Raw genomic sequence first — 23250 nt, forward strand, 5'->3', positions numbered from 1 at the left:
TGGACAGCAGGACTGAAAAATTCAAACATTCTTAGGTCTTTGCATTTTCCCCTTCCCCTCTCATCTTTGCAGTCTGTCTGTCTGAAGGAAACTGTCTTAATTTCTTTGGGAAGCTGGAACCATAGACAGTTGCAGCCCTGGGTGTTCTCTCGCACAAGCACTTGAAAAACATTGTTCTCCAGCTCCAATTAGAGGAAACCCTGTGGCCATGGGCCAAGACTAACGAGAAAGTTTTCTGGGACAAGTGCTAGGGAGCCAAAACAACTGCAAATCAGGAATGGCGTGAATGAAATTAGGAAGACATCTATTTAGTGATCAGGGAAGCCTAATGTGACAAAGTAATTTTAAAAAGACTTATGGTCGAGTAACTCCACTTTTGCTAGATGTACGTCTGTGAAAAAAGCTGACTGCCTTTTTGGGTCTGACTTTCTTCATGTCTAAGGTGACTGTCTGCTTTCTGAGCACCAGAAGGTTGTAGGGAGGTCAAGTGAGGTGACGATATAAATACAGGATACAGGAATCAGATACTCCACCTCATTTTCATTTCTGTGCTCCTTAATGAAAGTGGAAATTTTCTTGAGATACAGCTTACATATTATGCCTCTGAAGGTACATCCCAATGTCTGGCTTCCATTAATCATTGCTCAATAAATATTAATTTACTGATAAGAGAAACAGAATAAAGATGGCAAAATTTAACTATAGGTTTCTCTCAGTCAAATACTTTGGGTCTCCATTGACACAAAGACAGCCTGCAGAATGTCTCACAGGAAACACAGTTTGTAAATTAAGCTTAAAGGGGAAAATATTCCCCTTCTAGCTAAACAACTTCATGCACAGCCCTTGCTTCCATTACCTTTCAGTCTCCTCTCTCCACAAAGTGGAAAAGCAAGAAATGTCCATATCCAACCCTTCATTCTTGCTTGAGCAGAGCTTGTTGTCCTAACTGACATGAAGAGGCTGAGCTCCCCAGAAACATTTTGGCAGCAAACTCATCTTCAGACTGAAAAATTCCCTTGTTTCCATTCCAGTTCTGTGCCTTAAAGACCCTGTTTTCTAGATTTCATACCATGATCAGGGCTTCAGAAACCTTAAACCTCATTAACCTCCTATCATTGTCAAAAATAAATATTCCTTTAAGTCCTTTAACGGTTACCTGCATTCATGAAGTCTAGATGTTTTCATGTCAAATGGTACAGAGTACATGGATTTAAGCTCGTGAGTCCAGCAGTGATCTGTGGTATAAACTGAAGGAAGGGGAAAACCATGACGTCTACCTTCCTGTCTTGTCTAGGACACAGACTTTCAGACAGATTTGTGACCACTGTTGGTGACACGGTCTGTAGGCCACATAACGACACACATAACCTTCATTATGCATGAATTGTAATAAGACATTTTATGCTAAGGAGGGCAGGCCATGGAACACATGACATGATGGGTTTTAGTTAAATTTTTAATATACTGACTCTCTATTTAAAAATTACCAGTGGAGAAGAATGATTTCTGAGCTATCTTTACTAAGCAGGGTTGCAAATTCTCTTCTAAAATTGTCAGAACAAGTATATTTCACAGAATATCATACTCAGTGCAGCCGAGTAAAGATATCAATGACAGCCAAATACCACCACAAAACCATTTTTATTATGGAGAAATGCAAATATGTTAGAATATTAAATCTAAAGAAAATATAGTATACCTGTGATTTTTTTTTTTTTTTAAAAGGAAAGTAACAGCATAGTACACAATTACCTATTCTAGAGGGAGGGGAGATGTACTAGTAAATTGTAGGCAAACTGACATAAGATACATTGTGAATTCCTGATTATAAAAAGGTTCAATAATACGGAAATGTATAAAGTACTTCAAAGTTCTGTGGTTAAAGAGAAGTGTTAATTGTCAAGTGCACATATTCTTTCTCTAGGTCCTTTCCCGTCCCTGTCAATGTGCTGCTTTCTTTGGACCTGCCTTCCGTCATAACTCTGGAGGGATGCTTTCAGACGTGTGTTAGCTCAGGCTTACGTGCGCTATTCCCCAGTGATGTTTAGTTGGGCTGAGTGAGTGAGGTCTTGGCTGCTACTTTAGAAAGATTACCAGTGCCTGGATTGCAGCTTGGAGGCCATCACATTGGTCAGGAGTGTCACTTTTTATATTTCCCACTTAACAGGTCTAAGCACTTACAAAAATGGTGTTAGTTGGATTTCTTCAGACTAATTTGCAATGAACTATTCAAACACAATTCCTGCACCCACATGAACCCTGCAACAACACAGTGAGGCCTCTGACTCATGGGCACAACTGAGCATATCCCGGAAAACGGTTAAATTCTTCCCCAATTACATGAAGGCTAACACCCTTTGTTTTCCAACCTAGCCTCGGTCTTGCTTAGGATGGGTGCGGGGTTGCTTTGTTTAACCCTCGTGTGTGTCACAGAGCAGCTTTGTTTCACCTCGCTGGGGTTTGCTGGTGGCCGAGCCTGAAGTGATGCTGTAGCCGTGCAGGGCTGCGTGCGCACCACATTCAGCATGTCTGAGGTTGTGGCACTCACACACTGAGGACGTGGCTCTGCTAGAATATTTTTGGAGACAGCATTTAACAAAGCATTTGAGAACCAAAAAGCTCAGTTCGATGAAATTCAACACAATGCACAGGCATGAGGTGATCACCACGAAGAGTATGAAGATGGTCTTCTCAGTGGGTTTGGAGATGAAACAGTCTACAGTGTTGGGACAAGGCTTCAAATCACACTTCATAAGGTGGGGAACACTAAAGCCACCATACAGCTTATAAAATAAGACCAGGAAGCCAATTTCAAAACCAGTTTTAACAATGAGGCTGATAAGGTAAGTATACCACAGGCCTCCATCTATCGTACCTAGGTTGGCATAGAGTTTCTTTCTGTGCCTTTTCTCTCTGTCTTCACGATAGGCTACATGAAGGACCACCAGAAGTGAAGGTGTGGAGACCATGATCAGTTGTAAGGCCCAAAGTCTAACCTGGGAGATGGGAAAGAAGTAGTCAAAACACACATTTTCACAACCCGGTTGTCGAATGTTGCACTCAAACTCTTTCTGCTCATCTTTCCACACGTGCTCTGCTGCCACCATGTAGACCAGCAAACGGAAGATGAACACAACAGCTAGCCATATCCTCCCAATCCCAGTTGAGTACTTATTTACTCCACTCAGGAGGTCTCTGAGGAACATCCAGCTCATGGCTTAGGCTCAAAAGAAGGCAAGATTCTGCAAAAGAAAAAAAGTTCATCATAATTCATTTCTTTCCATTCCTTTGATCATTTATTTCTACTGTCTTGATTATGGGCTTATGGAAGATAAACTCAAATTTCTGCATTATTACAACTCTGGATGTTGAAGGGTCTCTGAGAATCCCGTAGACTACGGTTACTTTCATACAAGGACATGAGACAACTGGTCCACAGATGTTGATCCCATGCCCAATTTAGAAGTTGGTGGGTCATCCCCCATACATTTCCCCATTTTCAAACAAATCCTTCTAGGTTATTGCTTCTCTCTAAGGATGGATGGGTTCTGTTGCTGACCTGGAAAGAATTAGATATGAGTCCCAATGTGACCTTGGTACCTTGAGCTATCCCTCACATGCCAGCTTGAAGTTGTACTCTGTAATTTGTCAATGTCCCTCCCCAATATTCCCTGTGCCTTATGTTCTGTATCCCATAATAGCAGCTGAGCTTGTCTGCATTTTAATAGTAAAAAGTGAGGTTCTACAATACGAACTTCCACAAACTCATGCTCCTTCATCCCTCCAAACTCCATCCATGCCCAAGTTACCTTTTTTACCAAGTTTGGAGGGAGAGATTGGTCTCCTTTTGCCTCAAGATATTCATTCCAGCTCTACATCTCATTCTTGATCTGCCTATTTCCCCTACCCTTTGATTTCCTTATCTAGTTGAATGTCATCACCAACATCCAAGCACCCAAGTCAGAAATCTCATATTCATCCTAGACTCCTCTCTTACGCCCCTTTTTTAATTGCACACCAAGTTCTGATTCCTCCTAAATGTCTCTCAAATGTATCTTCACATCAGAACTGAAATCTCACCTGTATAACCCTCCCACCGCTTCCTATTTTCAGTTTCATCTCTTCCCTTACCCTCCTCAATGCTGCTTAATTCTCTTGTACCTCTCTCCATCTCTTTTGCTCTCTTTCTTATAAAAGCTGATAGGAAGCAACGTTAATCTTCTTTTCCATTTCAGTGACATTGTCTTTCTGGTGCTCTCTGCTGCCATCTTGTTTATTGTTGAACTCTGGTCTGGACCCTGGTTTTCGTTTGTTGGGCCTATAATATGCTCTGCACTCTGTTCAGTGCTTTTGAGTTGGTCTCTCACAACCACCCTAGAAAGTGGTGTTTTGTTTGTTTGTTTATAATGGCAGTTCTCTCTTTTTTTTTTTTTTTTTTCAGATGAGAAAGCAGAATCTGAAAGATGATGCCACTTTCCCAGAGACATAAAGTAACATGCAGAGCAGGCTTCAATTCCAATTTCCATTACTCTAAAACAGTTTCTCAGCAGTGGCAGCATTGACATTTGGGCTGGATAATTCTGTGTTGCAGCATCTGTCCTATGCATTGTAGGGTATTTAGCAGCATTCCTGGCCTTTACCAGCTAGATGCTTTGCACCACCTCCCACCCCCATTTGTGACAACCAAAAAGGTCTCCAGACATTTCCAAATGTACCATGGAGAAATAAGGCAAAACCTCTCCAGTTGAAAATCATTGCTCTTCACTCTCTACTATAATCAGAAGATGTGGGCTAGTGCTCCAGGTCTACCACTAAAATACTTCGTGATTCCTCAGGTGAAAACCTGGCCATTTCAGATCCTGTTTCTCATTACAAAAATTAATTACTTCTCACTTTCTTCATAGACTTAACAAAACCAGGAGGTTTAGAAAATTGGGATATTGTTATAACAGCACAGCTGTTGGAGTACCTCACATTATCTCTCACAGAGGGAACAATAAGCAGGAAGCCCACATGCTAGAGCCCTGCGGAGATGCATGAAGGTTAAAAGGTGTTTTCAGGGAAAACAAAGATACATGCACACACAGTATCTATTCAGCAGAGAATACATATTTCAATGGCCTTGGTTTCAGGACACAAACAAAAGTGTATTAAATAGAAAGGATTCTCAAATCCACCTGAAAGGTTAATGTCTCCATGAATTATTAAAACAAAGCCCCAAAGATTAAAAAGAAAAAAAAGGTATTATGTTTCCCCAGGACATGTGTCATTGGGTTTTTGTCCACGTTATTCAAGAGGATATTTGTGTAATGTTCCAAAACATTTGGAAGTACTCTCTCAGGCATATTAGAGAAGGGAGGAAGGTAAGAGTGGATACAGACAGTTTTGCTAACAGGAAAGAAGCAAGAAAGGGACTGGTGTTTGAAGAAAATCAGAAGAATATCCCTCCCTCCCAAAATATTTGATTAATGTCATCAAATGTGTCAGGATTATGAATTTCATTTGATAAATATCCATCCTATTTTGAAATTTCCTGCTGATAGTGGTTTTTCTGAGGAGGGAGGGGTGTTCTAATGTTGGTTCACTTTTAACAGAGGTGGCTTAGCCTAGTGGATAAGAACCTGGGCCCAGTGTTGGACTCCTTGGGTTCAATCAAGTCCAACTTCGTCTGTGATGATAATAGTCCTACCTCCTGGGGCTCAAAACAGAGTGACACACGGTGGCTGCTCAATAAGCATTATTTTCTCATTTTGTCATTAAAAACCATTTCTTGGTTTCAAAGTGAAGTCTTTCCAATTGCAAGTTAGGTATATATTTTTTTTCTAGCTCTGTTCCTGTGAAGGTAGAAAATAGGAATCTCCATATAATAGCCTTTTAAGCATTTGAAAATTGACATTATTAGCTCAAAAGTTTTATCTCAATAATCAGATTGTCTCTTATTTTTAATAAGGGTCTTTATCCATTTTCTTAAATCATCAAGGATTACTCCCAATTTTCAAAGAGTTTCCACTTACCAATTTGTCTATGGTTTTCTCCTTTCTCTTAAAAGTAGCAGTTAACTGCACAGGAATTCAATTTGGAAAATGCAGTTAAACATTTTCAGAAAGTAAATATTCAATATTCTTAATATCAGGAATAATTTTTGAAAGTTGCAAATATCCCTCCCTCCCAAAATATTTGATCTAAATTAAAAGTGGGGATGAGGAAAAGGTGCTGGGACAACCAGATTTTCACATGCAAAAGAATAAAGTTGGATCCCTACCTGACACCATTTTTAAAAATTAAAATGGATCAATGACCTAAATATAAGAGCTAAAACCATAAAACTCTTAGATGAACACATAGGGGTAAATCTTCATGACCTTGGATTTGGTCATGTGTTCTTAGATATAACACCAAAAGCATAAGCAATAAAATAAAAAAAATAGATAAGTTGGACTTCATCAAAATTAAAAACTTTTGTTCGTTAAAGAACATTATCAAGAAAGTAAAAAAGACAACCTACAAAATAAAAATAAAAAATTGTAAGTCATGTATCTGGTAAGGGCTTAATAGCCAGAATATACTTTTTAAAAATCCTAAAACTCAACAACAAAAGACAGTTTTTAAAAATGGCCAAAACAAACGTTTCTCCAAAGAAGATATACAAGTGGCCAATCCACACAAAAGGATCATAACATCATTAGTCATTAGGGAAATGCAACTCAAAACACAATGAAATATCACTTCACACTAGGATGAGTATAATTTTTTGTTTAAGTAAAATAAGTATGGGCAAGGATGTGGAGAAATTGGAACCCTTGCACAAAGCTGGTGGGAATGTAAAGTGGTGCAGCCACTGTAGAAAACAGTTTGGCAGTTCCTCAAAAAGCTAAACATAAAATTACCATATGACCCAGCAATTCCACTTCTCGATATATATACCCCCCAAAAGTTGAAAAGAGGGATTCGAAGAAATATTTGTATGCCAATGTTCATTACAGTGTTATTCTAAATCGCTAACAGGTGGAAAGAACTCAAGTTACATCCACAGATGAATGAGTAAGGAATGAAGTTCTGATGCATGGTACAGCGAGAATGAACCTTGAAGACATTATGGTAAGTGAAATAAGTCAGACACAAATGGATAAATATTGTGTGCTTCCATTTATATGAAGTATCTAGCAAATCCATAGAGAGAGAAAGTAGATTAGATATTACCAGAGACTGGAAGGAAGGAAAAATGGGGAGTTATTCCTTAATGGTTAGAGTTTCTGTTTGGGGTTGAAAAAGTTTTGGAACTAGATAGTGGTGATGGTGGCACAATATTGAAAATGTAATTAATGCCATTGAATTGTACACTTAAAAATGATTAAAATGGCAAGTTTCATATTATATATACATTTTACCACAATAAAATTTTTTCCCAAAAATGTGGGTGGAAGGAAGCCTATTTAGAATATAAGGGAACGATACTGACTCGAGTAACCTGAACATTTAAGGAGAACTGTTTATGTAGGGAATAAAAATAGGGACAAAAGGAAGAATAACAAGATATTAACAATGCTTATCAATGAAAACATTCTTAAGATTTTATTCGTTCATGATTTTCTGTGTTGCCCATATGTTTTACAATAAGAACTTACAAAATTAGATCTGAAAAAAGTAAACCTAATTAAAAAAGAAAGCACTAACAAATCAGACCTATCACTGTTTCATGTGTGTATGTTTTTGTAACAGTTGGACAAAGCTGTTTGTAGAATAAATGTTTACAAATCAAGCCTATCAATATATATGTGGAGGGTCACCATGTAGGAAAATCACGTGAATCCTTTTCAGTCTTTCTTGCCTCTACATACATGTCGGTGATTCCCCAAATTATATATTTCCAGTCCACATCTCTCATCTCTGAGCTCCAGCTGCCTCCTTGTTGTCTCTACTAAGATATCATCTCGTAAACTTAAAATGTCCAAAAGTGAACTCTTGCTATTGTTTATTCCACTCGCTGCCTCCCCTCCACCCCATAGAAAACACTGCTCTTCTCAGTAAATCACACCACTATTCCACCCAAGTGTTGAAGCCAGGAACATGGACGTTGTTTTTCTCCTTCTCTCTGCCCCAAACCCCACATCCAGTCTACAAGTCCAAAGTTTCTACCTTCGAACTGTACCCTAAAACTTTTCACTCTTTTCATCTACACTGCCACCACCCTAATCCAAGCCATCCTCATCTCCTGCCCGGTACACCATCATAGCTTCTTATCTGTCTTCCCTTTTCTCATTCTTGGCCTCCTCCAACCCATTCTCCATTCTGTAACCAGATTAACATTTAAAAATGGAGGTTATATTGTCTCATTTCTCTGCTTAAACCCTAACATGGCTTCCCATCGCATTTAGGGCCAAATACTTACCTGGACGACCAAGCCCTGCCTAGTGGTGCCTTTGCCTGTCTGTCCAACCTCATCTCACACACTAAGGCACAGTAAGTTCCAGGCGTACACATCGCCTTTCGTTTCCTCCATCAGACGCCACATTGACTTTGTTCCTCCCACCTGTGATGCCCTTGTCCCCTTCACCTGAGTCAGAAGGCTTTCCCTGACTCCACCGAACTAAATTCAGTATTCCTTGGAATTCTTGTTTCTCCTGGCGTCTTTTCCTTCATGCCACTTATAACTTATAATCACATATTATTTATATGGTCAATATCTGTATAAACTGTGTGCCCTATGAGAGAAGGGACTAGGGTTGCCAGATTGAGCAAATAAAAATGTAGGATATCCAGTTAAATTTGAATTTCAGATAAACAGTGGATCATTTTCTAGTATAAGTGTGCCGTCCAATATTGGGGATTACTTATACTAAAAAATGTATTTATTGTTTGTCTGAAATTAAAACTAAACTGGATAATTGTATATATTTTGTCTGGCAACCTAAGCAGGTACCTTGATTTTCCTCTATTACACACCCAGTGCCTAAATAACAGTGCAAAATTCTGTGATGATTGGGAACACAGCCCTCTCTAATCTCAGAAACTTCTCCAGAAACACTTGGGAACCTCAATCATTCTTCTCCTTGGACCCAGCCTCTCTTTCTCTCCCTGAATTAAGTGTCACTCCATTCTCCATTAAGTTCAGTATTCCTATTTTGAAGTCCCTGCTTCCTCTAACTCCTGGCTGGACCTGCAATACAGACCATCCTGCTTCATCTCTGCAAGAAATGCACCTAGTAGATGTCCCCAACATCTTGTCTACCAACATTCACCAACACCCACTGTGGTCAGATGGTTCATCCTCCCCCGCCTCCCTATGTCTCCCGCCTCAGGCAGCCCACATCGTTACCATCCCTGTGCACTTGCTTGCGCGGCTCCTCCCTACTCTCTGCCCTGCCTCCTCCTCATAGCCTTCCACACGGTGATTTTTCTCTCTTCAGATTCTGTAGCCCTAAGCCTTAGCACATATTAGTGCATAAGATGATACAACATCTTAATTAGTCATATAGATTGTTTCTCCCCAGTGAACCTTATATGTGGCTTGGAGTCAAAGACCATGTTTTCTATTTGTTTTGTATCTGCCAAAGGGCTTAGTATAAAGTAGCTATGTAGTAAATATTAGCTACATTGAGCTAAAAAAAATAGCAAAGCTGAATCTAAGGTGCAATATTCGGTCTCAAACTTTTTTGCTCTTTGCTATAGAATAAATCACTCATACAGTCTTCAAGGGCGTTAACTCTTCTCACTGACCACACTAAGAAAATTCAGCTAAAAGATAATAAATTAATTTTCATATCTCTTTGCAGTCATATCTCATGTAAATATTGATAGGAAACACCCATTCGTTTCTATTTACTCAAATAATTCAAATATTGAACGTATTGCAACAGTACTTTTCATTATTGGCGTCAATGTTGATTCAACTATTTAATAATTTTATTAAAAATCCCAAATGGATTTGGCAAACTACACAGCCTTCAGGCCAAATTCAGTCCACTACATGTTTTGTAAATAAAGTGTTTTTTGGGGAAAACAGCCATGCATCTTTGTTTCTCATTGTCTACTCCTGCTTTCATGTTAAAAAAGCAGAGTTAAGCAGTTGCAACAGAACTGGTACAGCCCGCAAAGCCAAAATATTTACTATCTGGCCTTTTGCAGAAAACGTTTGCTGATCTCTGATATTTACATCATATTTAAAATCGTATTGGAACCAAGTTGCAGAACTTTACTTGGTTTAATGAGAAACAACACATGACAGGTTTGTGCTCAAAACAAAGGCAAAGGAAGCTATGTTGAGAGTGCAGCACGAATGAAGCCTGCGGGTAGTTGGAGTGGAGAGAGGTGCTGGCAGAACAAGCCACCCACTGACCCACGGTGGGAAAGGCAGGACCAGGGTCCAGAACCTGGGCTTCTGCAGTCTGTGTCTTATTCTCTTAATGAGTAGTGGTTTAATTTCAGCAAAACAACATATTTGTCTGCTAAATTTTAATTACTGTTACTGGTTTTGTGACATTTGATTTGTCTTTTGTAAATATAATTGCGTAAGAACCATAAGTCTAAGGATTAGCCTGTAGGTGTAAAATAATTTTAGGTCTAATTTTAGGTTTTATGTGTGTAAATAACAGTATGCTAAAAAAGTAATTTGTCAACACTGAGGGTCCACACAGGCTGTCACATATACATATACATCACTCTCCTGGTATTTTAATTTCTTGTATGAATAAAGTAATTGCCATTTTTAGAAGATCCCCTCTTAGGGGCAGTGTGAAGGTTGTCCTTAGGCCACACATAAAGGGCCACGGAAGGTCCTGGGCTGTTCTTCTGTGTCCCCAGTGTCCCACTCATTCACATCAGCCCACTCTCTGTGCTCAGGCCAGACTTTCTGACTTGGCCACAGCCTCCGAAAGCCCTCTCAATAGCATATTCCAAATGGGCAACATTACTTAGAGGCAGCTTATCCATAAAGGGCATCTGTGATGCGATACAAAACTGAAGAGCTCTATGTGTAGGCTTATAATAATTAGGATTACTTCTCTCACCGAAACATTTTGGAAAGAAGTAATGACTACCCAATTACAAGAAGTGCTATTTTCCCATTAAATAAACAGGTCCTATCATAAGAGAAATAAGCTTAACTTACCTCTTGACATAGATGTTGAGATTAAGAAGAGATCCAGGTGGTTGCTCGTTCCATTAGAAAAATCATGAGTTGATTATATTGTTTCCCTGAGAGGGAACTAATTCTTTACACTCAGGGAAATGGAGTCTAGTGGTTTCCAAGGTAGTATAAGCCAAACAGGTGTAACCTGATCATTTGTTTTGGCTCATAACTTAGATGAAAATTCTTGTGTCTCTGCTGTTTACAATATACGTTATAAGAGAACTGAAACTGGGAAAACAAATTCAAAGCCACTCACGTACACACAGTTCATTGAACATCCCTTTTTATAAAACCTGGTCATCTACACAAAGAAGCTAGAACAATGAGAGTGTTTCATCTCTTTAAATGACTTTCCAAGGTTATTAATCAAAGCCTAGCTATAAAAAAACAACAGCCCAAAGAACAATTTACGTCAGTTTTGATTAGCTTACTTTAACTTCACTATGTCCTATGCTTAGAAACCCAGAATGTAAAAAGGCATAGTAAAAATCACTTTCCCAAACCCAAGAAACATTGATAAGAGACATTTTCTCTGTAAATAACAGAGGGAGAGAGGGAAAGTATGTTTTTTATGGAGCCATGTCTAGGTGTGAGTTTGGCTAAAATTAAAGAAGCGTAGAAATGAAAAATGAAATCCTGTCTCTCTTGGAATATGAATAGCTTAGAAACAGATTTTTACATTTGGAAATCATATTAGATGTCATGAAATTTAATGCCTTCATTTTAAAGATGAGGAAACAGAACCACAGAGAGCGGCCTGCCTCAGGTCTCAGAGCCAGTACAGAAAGTGTAGAAAAGAACTGGGGCTAAACCCAAGTCTCACAGCTCTTTTCTTGGCACTGTGATAGCCACCTCCGAAGACCACGTGAACTTCAGTGCAGGTTCTGTCATACTTCTCTTAATATTCGTGACCTTTAAAATTCTTCCATGTATTCATATATTCAGCCCAAAACTCAAAGAAGAATGCAGTTTATTTTGAAAAATGTCAATTTACATTATTAGTTATATTGCTGAATGAACCTTCTCCATATCCAGTAAAGCAAACCTTGTTTGGTTTGGTTTTTAGAGAGATCCCAGGATCCCAGAATGATGACCCAGTTTCCAAAAGGTTACTCTTCTGATAAAATCCCAAAGCCTCATCTCTGGAGTTGATCAGCCCTTCGACTTTCCACTCCTCTGTTTATAATTAGCTCTTAGCAAACTTTATGCGTGGTCTTAAAACATTACCTGTTTGTGCTGACACCATCTGCAGGGACAGTGGGACTGAGCTAGCTTGTTGTTAAGGCGACCCTCAGGGTGGCCTTCCTGAATCCCCGAGGGTCCCAGCTTTCCTCTAATGTTGGCAAGAACCCAAACAAAGGTAGCATTCAATGACCCAGTGTGGCAGAGGCATGCTTTTCTAGACAAAGGTCCGAGTCCCCTGGGATCTTGCAGCACCTTGCACAGACACTAGGGGAGAGAGAAATTGCCAGGGGCAGGGCGGTCAGGAGAGGCTCTGTAGAAAAGGTGGGATATGGTTTGGATGTTTGAGGAACGAGAGGCAGCAACATGGGTGTGTTCTGGACAAAGTGCTTCTGCTCAACCCTACATTTTCTCAATTACATGTATGACTCTTTCTGTGCTTTTGACAAAGACATAATTATTCCACTTCCATTTTGTTGTTTGGAATAAACAAAGACTGCAAAAAGACTACTACTATATTATAGAAATAACATCTTTAAGTCAGAAAGCTAGGGGTGGCAACAGAGCACACCGAGTCAGTATAAGCCAGAGCCTCCAAACGTCCAGTGTGTCCCCCTGGATAAACTGCACAAGGCTGGGGGGTGCAGGGAGACCTGTCATGGTGATCACTCTGTTAAGAGAGACCACAGAGTTGTGTTGAATGCAGATGCCATACGAGAACATGACTAAGGTTGTACAGGTTGACATCGTAGCTGGCTGCGGTGATGGAAGTATTAGCACTGCTATGTACCAGGAGCCATCACCCCCACACCACTGTGCTCTGAAATTCGCCTTTATAGTTTCACAGCATGATGTCTCCTCCAAAAGAGGTCAGGAGTCTTTTCTGCTCAGCTGAGACACAGCTGGAGCACTGGGTTTTGTTCTGGCCTCAGTAGGACCTTTGACAAACAAACATAGGTCTAGAAGACAGTGATCACAGTGGAAAGGGTGTCTCTGAACATATATAAAGAAGAATTGGAGCAACTGGCAGTGTTTGGCCTGGTGAGGCAAGGTCCAAGGAGGGAGTTATCAGAATTTGGTGTCAATTCTATTTCAAGATTTTTTTTTTCAAACAATAGAGATCCAATAGACTCTGAACTCAGACAGGCCAGGGTTAGAATCCTGGACCTATTCCTTACTTAACTTTGTGGACTTGCTCAAGATGCTCAAGTCCCCTATAGGCTCCATTTTCTTGTTTGTGAAATGGAAAAGGCACTCCTTACTTCAGTGTTTTTATAATGTTCTTAAATGAAATAATAACTTCTCAATAAATTGTGGCTGTCACTGTCTTTGTCTATTAAAAGCAATACTGACCATGAGTGGTGAGATTTGCAGTAAAAAAAAACACAAAAAACAAAACAAAACAAAACAAAAAACACACACACAAAAAAAAACACCTGAAATGAGAGATATATGCATAGGCTTGAAAAACAAACAAAAATTATCTTTTGTGCTGGGCAGCAAAGCACATACGAAAATCACTTGCCTCCATATCTCAGAAGAATTGCTTTTCAGTATAATTTGTGAACATAAGGTGCCTGCATGAAGAAGGAAGTACCTGTCTCCTAACAGCAATTCTCAGTTACACCAGGAACTTGTAGGAGATTTCTACCATCTAGAATAATTCCAAAAACACAATCAATATTACTTAATAATGACTGACGTTTGTAATATCGAGTACTTCTGAGGTTTCACGTTTTGGTAAGAAAAGGTTGAAGGGCTCTGTGCCGCAACGTGCTGCTGCTTATTCTGGTGCCATGGGTGATGCATCCGTCTTCTGACTAATACAGGGAAGGATTGAGGGAAAACGCTCCCTGGATACAAAATATCCGAAGGGTGCAGGAAAGGTTACATTTTAACACATTTCTATATCTACCATGAGTTTTCAACATTTTTCAAATGAAAATATAAGCATTGTCTCCTTGATTTTAATCACTTTTTAAAATTAAATTTATTGAGGTAACATTGGTCAATGACATATAAATTTCGGGTGTACAACATTATAATTCTATTTAGGTACCACTGCATGCTCACCACCCAAAGTCTAACTTTTGTTACCATGTGTTTGACTCCCTTTACCCAATTGCCCTTAACCACTGTTTGAATCAGCCCTTTCTGGACCCAGTGGTGTGACAGAGCCCTACAGACGCAGCCCTACAGTCTTAGCTCCTGGCCCCATCCAGATGCCACATCTCTTCCCAGGTCATTGAAATAAATGTAAAACAAATTACTATAACTTTTAGAAGAGAACGTAGGAGAAACTCTTCACAAACTAGGGATAGGCAAAGATTCTTAGAAATGATACCAAAAGCACAAGCCAAAAAAAAACCCCAAAAACGGGTAATTTGGACTTCATCAAAATTCGACACTTTCGCTTTGCAAAAGGCCCTGTCTTTTTGATAATGGCTTTTCTATCTAGGTGTGGGAGGTGATATCTCATGCACTTCGATATGCATTTCCCAGATGATTAGTGACGTTGAACACCTCATGTCACAAACAGCTTTTTCATTAAAGTCTAACTTATTCGGTCAGAAGATTGCCTACTAATACCAGATATCTATCGACAACTTTAAAAAATGAAAACTCAAATATAAAGTTAATTTGGCTTGAGAGAACAACTTTTACATTCAAAATCCATTTGCCAAAGCTTTACATAAATCTATGCCAAGATCTGGGCACCAGCTACTGTAACTATTTTGTTTGTTCTAATATAACGTGTATCCCAGCAAACCAACATCAGGGCGACCCCCTCCCCCGCTACGCCCACCCCGAGCCACCCCCGGGCGGGCACCGGGGCCTGAGAGGTACTGGATGGAACCGCGTCCCATCCACCCCCGCATCCCTGCGTCTCAGCCTCCGGGCTGTAGAGGCCGCTGCGGCGCGGAGACAGACGGTGAGCCCGGCCGCTCTCGCCCGCAAGCGGAGACGAGGCGGAGCGTCGCCGGCGCGGAGAGTAGGTGACCCCGCGGCAGGTGAGCGGCGGAGGGCGCAGGGAAGCGGGGACAGGTTGGTCGTCCCACCGCGCGCTCGTCCCTGGTCTTAGCGGGCCTGGCCGCCCCGCGGGCCTCACCCCCAGGGGCGTCGGACTTGGCGACATTCTTTCGAGCACCCCGAGTCCTCGCCACGTCGCGGGCGACCTGAGCCACCTCCCGGAGGTCTGACCCCACAGCGCTCATTGTCCGCCCCTCGAGGACATTCCAGGAACCCACCCACTCTGATCGGGGCCCCCATTCAAGGACACCTCCACCCTAAGAGCCCTTCTGGTCCTGACAGTGTGTCAGTGTCACTAAACTCGCCTATGGAGGGAAATTGTTTTCACCTGCGGCGCCGCTTTTTTCTTTCTTTTTTGTGACTTAACAGTCAAGTGTTGCCCCTGCAACTCAATGGCTGGAACTCAATAGAATGCAGCTTCTTTTTCTGGAGGCTTCGAACGCGTGTCTGAGTACTAACCAGCGGTAGTTGTCGGTACCACATATGGGGCGGGGAGTGGACCCAGATTACACTTGACAGCCCTCCGGTTGTCCGCCACAGCCATCGTGATAACCTTTCTCCTTTTTTCAGGTACAGTCAATTCAAGTGATGGAAAGATACCTTTTTAGAAGTATGTTTCACATTAAAAACAATACAGAATCCATGTTTTAAAATTTAAGTGATTACAATTTTGTTTATTAAATCTTGTGATAACTTGTCAATGCAGAGTCATCGATTTAGGAGTAAGGTGGGAGTGAAGTGGTATAGGAGTGGGCTAGGTATTCAGAAACCTGGGTTATCTCACTCTCCCATTGGCAAAGACACAGTCTCTTTGGGTCTAGGTTTCTCTTTGTTTAGAAAGGAGATTGGACTAGATGGTGAGGATGACAGTAGCTACCATTTATTGAGCATCTATTATATCCTTTTACAAATGTTATCTCATTTAATCCACATAGTAATTCTATGCAATAGATATTGCCCCTTTTATAATATTGCAAACAGGCCCAGAGAGGTCATTTACTCAGACATACAGTTTATAATTACCAAAGTTGGAATTTGAGGATATGCTAGATTCCCTCAAGACATAAAGGCCCCTGATTCTATCCCAAACTTGTTTTTAAATTATTTTTAAGGTGTTCTGCCCCAGACTTAAAGTTATTTTCTTAAATATTAAGATAGTGTGGTATGTGAAACTAAAAAAGTGTATTTATATCTTACCAAAATATTTTGTCCATGTTTTAATTCCCTAAAGTCTTTTAAAAGAAAGGTTTTGATCATTGCTAAGGTTCCTTTTCACTAACTTTCTATGATTCTGATAATTTTGATTTATCGTCTATTGAGATGCTTATTTCAAAAGTAAATATCTGAAGATTAAATTTTTCCCCAAAGTAACTCATATTCTTTATATCTTGTTCTGATTTTCATGTACAGTGTAAGATGGATAGTCATGCCAATTTTATGCCAGTGAATTGTTTAATGTTAGTTGCCAAATATATCTGGGTCATCCCGCTAAGCAAAAATTTTACTAAAGGAGGGAAAACCATTCACAAATGACCGGTCCTGGTATTATCTCTGACCATCTTGGACAACCTTTCAACCTGTGCATTAACAATTCCACGGAGGCACCATTCTCACCCATACTTTGAGGTATATGACTCTCAGAGTTGTGCAGAGGTAGTCCTTTCTCTGTGCTACCTCCTTTTCCCATCGCATAGTTCCTTCACAAAAGGATGGGCAGAAGAAAAAAGTAAACCACTTTCTACTAGTGAGGGACATATGAAGTACCGCATTTCCCCGAAAATAAGACCTAACTGGAAAATAAGCCCTAGCATGATTTTTCAGGATGACATCCCCTGAACATAAGCCCTAATTTGTCTTTTGGAGCACAACTTAATATAAGACCCGGTCTTATTTGGGGGGAAACACAGTAAATGCAGCTTAGTTTAGATCTTTTTTTATAGGTAGGCATGAAAAATTCTATTAAAAAAAGATTACAAACAGCAGTTTATTTTCATAAGTTGACAAGGGAACAGAAATGGGAGATGGAAATATTACTTGGCCTCAGTAATCTGTATTTTTTATTTAAAGTATAGAAGGTTGTTAAAATTTATTAGTTTGATAGATGGTATAAATAAGTTCATGCAATTTTGGGAGTAGTGTTGTTCAACTCTTCAGTGACTGGCTTACAAAAGGAGCAGCAGCAATAAAACAGCTGTCTTAGACCACATCTAATAACAGAATGATATATAATGGGAAATGTTACTTTATACTTTAACAAAATATCACAAGCAATGAAAATTGTGGTATATTAAATCTTTTAAAATATAGTGTAATAGGTAATCCCTTAATTTGTAAAATGTCCTTTCAGTAAACATTTGCAGTGGTTTCCAGCCCAGGTATTCTTTAATTGTCATTTGTGGTAAAGAGTTGAACCTATACAGTGCATTATTAAGGTGAATGTGGGTGTCTGGGGGTTGCAATATAATACTACCTTGATTGCTTATTTCCTTGATTCATTACAAAGGAAATGTAGATTTCACTAAGGGAAAGAGGAGACCAAAGACTTCTATAATTAAAATTAAGTCATTACAATTCATGTTAAACACTCTTGGTTTTTACATGGTTTTTAATACATGGTTTTTACAGAAATTTCATTAAAATTGAGTTTCATAACATTCAGTATGACTGCATCCGTTTAGAATTTTAAAATAGTGAAATTTCTGTTGGCTGAAATTTCTGTCTCGTTATATATATATGTATATAGTTTGTATATACACACATACATAATCATATATCTGAATATATATATATATATATATATATATATATATATATATATATATATAATTTTGGACTTCAAGTGAGGCTTGAGTCAGTCAGTTAATCCTCAGTTCTTGACACATTGTCATCAATACATAATGTACGTGGTAACTGTGGTCAGAGGACCCTTCTGTGCTCTATAATATGTATTGTCTACACCCACCTTCCCCATTACTTTGCTTTTCTTCCCAGTAAACAATTTTAAATTATATTCTACCAGGTAGCTTTATTTTAATTACATGCAGCTGTTTCTCAATACTTAAAGGAAAATGCTGTTATCAGTTTCTGGTGTGCATGAATTTTACCTTTGCATATTTGCTTTTTTGGCCTTCCTTGTATTTTATCTAATGGCCCAGTTTCGATTAGTGGTGTACTCTGAGGCTGTGATTCAGCCCTAACAACATGCCTATTGTGTTAACTATTTCCTGCTTCACATTTTTGTTTTTATAGGCCTGGCCTATTTGCAGAGTGTAATACTACCACTTTAATGATTGCTTTTTTCTGAATTTTGTCTTTCCCCAAATTATAGTCAAATACGTTATTAGCATAAGGAGAAAAAAATCACTGGCACCTAGCCTAAGCCATCTGGTGTCCAACATTTGTTACTTAAATTCTAAATACATTCACACATGCCATTTATCCTACTCTCATGGCTAAGAGGGAAAGATGAAATGCCAGCAGTTTTCATAGAAGAAAATGAAGACAATAGAAGCAGTTGATTGTTGCCACAAAAAAAGGAGAAATAAATTTAGGTAGCATTTGTCTCCCTACATTGTTGACATTTTTGAAAGATTGAGCCAAAATTGAATTGGAAGTTAAAGGGACTCTGGGACTAAAGCAGAAGTGAATGCAAAATCTGTTTTATAGCTCTTTTTGCATGGTATTAAGAAGTTTGTGCTAGAAATGGGCACGGAGTAAGTGGAAAGCATTGGATTTTTTGCCAACCTTGGGCCTGATGAGTTTAAAGCAGGTGTGTTCTGGCTGAACAAATTTCAGACATGTCATGGAATTTTTCATAAGTTGTATATAATGAAAAAAACCACACCCTGTTCCAGTAGAGAAAATTAGTAACTTGCATGCAGAAGAGATTAAAAAAAAAATGCTAGTTACAGTTTGCATGACAGTTTTAAATTCTGATGAAGTGTTTTACGAGTTGTTGCCTCATGTACTTCGTGCCCTAGGTGGATTTCGCAAAGGAGATAAACAGAGATTGATGATTGCTCTATTTTGATGTAATGTATCCTGGATGGAAAAATGAGACCGCTTGGCATTGGCAAGTCAGGGCTTCAGAAATGATCATTTACTCCCCTGTGATTACCACACCCATACACATGCCCAAAGGATGAGAGATGTATTTAATAGATGGCTGAGAAAGGTTGGCAAGAGAATGAAGGGAGCAAAATGCAATATCCTCTTGCTGATAGACGTTTGCTCTGCCCACAACACTCTCCTGTACTTGGGTTATGCACGTATTGAGTTTTTCCCGTAGAATTACACAGCCACTCTGCAGCCATCCAGGTAGGGTGTAATCTGCACAGTAAAGCTCACTGCGGAAACAACTCTCTAAATTTAGATAATGAAGGAAAAACGGAGAAAATAAAGGGAAGCAAGCCATTGGCATGATTGCTGAGATCTGGGGGTCTTAGAGCCGTCGGTAGTAGTGAAATGTTGGCAGAAAACAGCGTGATTCCTGTGGAATACATTGAGGTCCATGGGTGTTGGAACTAGTCTGCTACCTAATTGCTCCTGTCACTGGTCTCCAAACCAGTTTGCCTTTGATAACTTTTGGCTACAGAGAGCAATTTATTTAACCAGTTCCCGAGATTAGGAAATCCTAAAATGGCTGCCGGAGTGCTAACTTCCGTCAGTGGGACCCGAAAGTGATGACGATGACGACGACAGTGACAGCCATAGCATCCGAGGGGAACAAGTGCTGAGACAGCCAACAGTGAACAATTCAGAAGTCGTCACAAGTACACAAAGTGTTGAGAATCCTTCCCCTTCAAGCAGATGTTCCTGGTGAGGTGTTTACCCAATTAAGTGGTATAAATTAATATTTAGTGACCACTGCAACAAAGACTTTTGAAAACACTGAACTCATTTTCTCCATAACTGATGAAGTTACAAAAATATCGCTTATAAAAAAGTCTATAAAATGGAAGACAGTGCTTGTATAAACAAAGACTCAATGAGTGTTTAAATGTGAATGTTTGACTCTTAAAACATTTACAGCATGGTATGGTTGCAGAATTATGCCCCCCCCTTTTTTTTTATTGTAACTAATTTCAGCCTTTCTTTGGAAGGTTTCTTTCCCTACCACCTCCCTTCCAACATCTCCCCCCACCCATCCACCCCCAGTATTAGGTGGCAGGAATGATAACAATAAGCTTTTGCCTGATAGTACTTAGAATAGAAAAATATTCACAAAATGTAATTATTCGGGCTGGGAGAAATGGAAGCCAAAAGACACACTTAGATTTAATAGGATAGATTTAGAGTAAGAGGAAAAAGGATGTTCAGATTAAGAAGATAGCAGACTAGTTCCGAGAGTCGCCCATAGGCAAAGGGGGAGTGAAGACCACTGGTACCCTTGCTGCTTGGTTACCAGTGTTTGGGCCCGTGGAGGCTGGGAGGAGCATGAAGGGAAAGTGGGACAGGGTGAAGCTGTAGGAGAAACAGCAAAGGAATGCTAGTACTTCTCTCAGATTGGTGTCCTGAAAGGGCTGTGGGAAGGTGAGAAAGAGAAAATGGAAGGAAATAGAGAAGGGTGTGGATAACCCACTGGCCACTCCTAGCCTAGTACCCCCTGCACGTAAGATACAGTGTGACTCTGACAACAAACAATTCTCCAGGCGTCTGTAAAAGTAGGAAAACAACTTATGCCCACCACACTGATTTGTTCTAAGAAACGAAAAACAAAATAACCATTTTGCCAAACAAAAAGCACCATTTACAAAGTATGTCTTACACAAAATAATAAAATAATTGACTATCACTTTTGGTATATATCTGGACTGGAATTCAGGAAAAAAATTGAGTATAGAATGTTTTTTAAAAGACCACTATCCAAAAAAAAAAAAAGAAAAAAGAAAAACAATTGCAAAAGACAAAAATATTTCTTATTTTATTTTAGGTAATAAATCATCATTAGTCAAGATGTCTTCAGCCCCTGAGCCTCCAGCCTTTAAAAAGGAACCACCCAAAGAGAAAGATTTTGGAAACCCAGGGCTCAGGGGAGTCCGCACGACAACCTTGTTTCGAGCTGTGAATCCAGAGCTCTTCATTAAACCTGTAAGAAATACACCCAGGATAAGAGTTTATGTGTAATTTAACTAGGTTGTCAGAAATAGAAAGTTTTATTTTCCTGTGACATTTGATTTTATCATGGAAATTTTATGTTGACTATTAAAGATTTCTGAATAAATGCAGATGGAAGGAAAATCTTAAATGCTGTTTCACTAAATATACATATAAAACGAATTATTTTTTAGGGCATTTTGAGAATCTTAATGGAAAATGGTTACGCTTTCATGGATCAACTTCCCAAGTTCCTATTTAAAATTTTAATAGTCGTATTAATTTGAAGGAAATTTTTATTGTTTGATCAGGTACTATTAAGTAAGTTAGACCTTCCATTCAAACAAACATGAAAATATGGTCATTGTTATAAATTACAGTCCCAGCCATTATTAATTCTAGCAGGTATGGTGACGGAAGCAGAGAATGCAAATTGAAACTTGTATTGCAACTCTGCACTCACACTGACCTAAGAAAAGCCCACTTAATGAGTGTGAACATGCAGAAAGGAGGGCCTGAGTTACGGTAATAAACATTTCTGTAGAGTTCGGAACATCTTTCCTATATTTAAAAACTTTTAAAATTCTGAGATGGCCATAGACAGAAGTAAGACTGGAGAGGAAAAGCAAGAGTCTTCTATGACCTCTAAATTATCGGGAGTTGAGTTAATTGAATATAGAACTGGGTAGATTATTATAATTGAAAATATTACCGTAAGAATACTAGTGTAGTAATAAAGACTTGGTTTGTCAAGAGAAAAGTGCAAAAGATATTTGGGTCTTCTCAAATTATTAGTCTTAATGAAGATTTGTGATTTTTTTTTTTTCTTTGACAGAACAAACCTGTAATGGCTTTCGGATTGATAACCCTTTCGCTTTGCGTGGCTTATATTGGTTATCTACATGCAACACAAGAGAATAAAAAGGACCTCTATGAAGCTATTGATAGTGAGGGACACAGTTACATGAGGAGGAAGACATCTAAATGGGATTAATAGTGCTGGTTACTATGGATGGAGCTATATTAAGACTCTGAAATCACCAAATAATAGACTATAAATGTACACCATGTTTCTTGTTTTAGAATATGGTAATGAGAAAAGAAGATAGCAGTTGCAACCATACCAGTATAGTAAATTTTGTCCTTTCAGAGCTGCAACCATTATCTCATTATTTTTCTACAAAAAGCTTCTTAATATATTTCTTTTATTAAACCCTCTTACAAAAGTACCTTGAAAATGGAAATCATTTTTGTTAATTATTAAGTTCCATATAATGAAAGTACCAAATGCTGTTAAATTTGCACAGTATTTTTAATACTTTAAGGTGAATTATTCATTTGCAACTGTTGTGAGGGTTAGTTTTGTTTGCTATTTGCAAAAGCAGTACTTATTTTCTACCTGGTATAAAACCTATATTTGTGAAGACAAAGAAATAATTGTAAATTATTGTAAAGCCGGCAGTCAACATTAAAGACAAATAGTGCTAAGAGTGACAGATAGTTCATATATTTTTGTTTTCCATTTTGTCTATTTTTGGGCCAGAATTTTATTTTAATTGAAAAGATACTCCCATTCAGCTACTAAAACACATATTAAATGAGAGAATAACCCAAAGTAACTGGAGTTTTTCTTTAAAAAGAAAAATGTTATACTAAGGTATGATGTTTTCATTTGACCAACTGTTAACTATTTCATTTTTTGTAAATAAAGGTTACAATGATATGATAAACATAAGACCAAATGTTCTTATAGTTATTTAAAAACTAGAACTACTCAATCAATATATAAGAAGGTCTCCTTACTCTTCTGGGTT

The 23250-nt window shown here is 38.9% G+C and overlaps 2 protein-coding genes across 4 annotated transcripts; one reads left to right on the forward strand and one right to left on the reverse strand.

The window, feature by feature from the left end:
* Positions 1-2411: 2411 nt before the first annotated feature.
* Positions 2412-11228, reverse strand: GJB7 (gap junction protein beta 7). The gene is made up of 2 exons (XM_019743231.2): positions 11108-11228; positions 2412-3242 (listed from the first exon to the last, which is right to left on the reverse strand). Exon 2 carries the CDS (start codon positions 3213-3215, stop codon positions 2412-2414), a length of 804 nt encoding a protein of 267 aa, XP_019598790.2. The 5' UTR covers positions 3216-3242; positions 11108-11228.
* A 3992-nt stretch (positions 11229-15220) lies between these two features.
* On the forward strand, positions 15221-23171 carry SMIM8 (small integral membrane protein 8). 3 transcript variants are annotated; one of them, XM_019743311.2, is made up of 4 exons: positions 15307-15321; positions 15710-15910; positions 21273-21430; positions 22272-23171. In XM_019743311.2, exons 3-4 carry the CDS (start codon positions 21296-21298, stop codon positions 22428-22430), a joined length of 294 nt encoding a protein of 97 aa, XP_019598870.1. In that variant the 5' UTR covers positions 15307-15321; positions 15710-15910; positions 21273-21295; the 3' UTR covers positions 22431-23171. The 3 variants fall into 3 exon arrangements, with proteins under 3 accessions (XP_019598869.1, XP_019598870.1, XP_074189375.1); XM_019743310.2 differs by lacking the exon at positions 15710-15910 and having other exon boundaries at positions 15221-15321; XM_074333274.1 differs by lacking the exon at positions 15307-15321 and having other exon boundaries at positions 15362-15910.
* The last annotated feature ends 79 nt before the right edge of the window (positions 23172-23250 follow it).

The sequence above is a fragment of the Rhinolophus sinicus genome, linkage group LG05 (genome assembly GCF_036562045.2).
Source record: "Rhinolophus sinicus isolate RSC01 linkage group LG05, ASM3656204v1, whole genome shotgun sequence".
Taxonomy (NCBI): domain Eukaryota; kingdom Metazoa; phylum Chordata; class Mammalia; order Chiroptera; family Rhinolophidae; genus Rhinolophus; species Rhinolophus sinicus.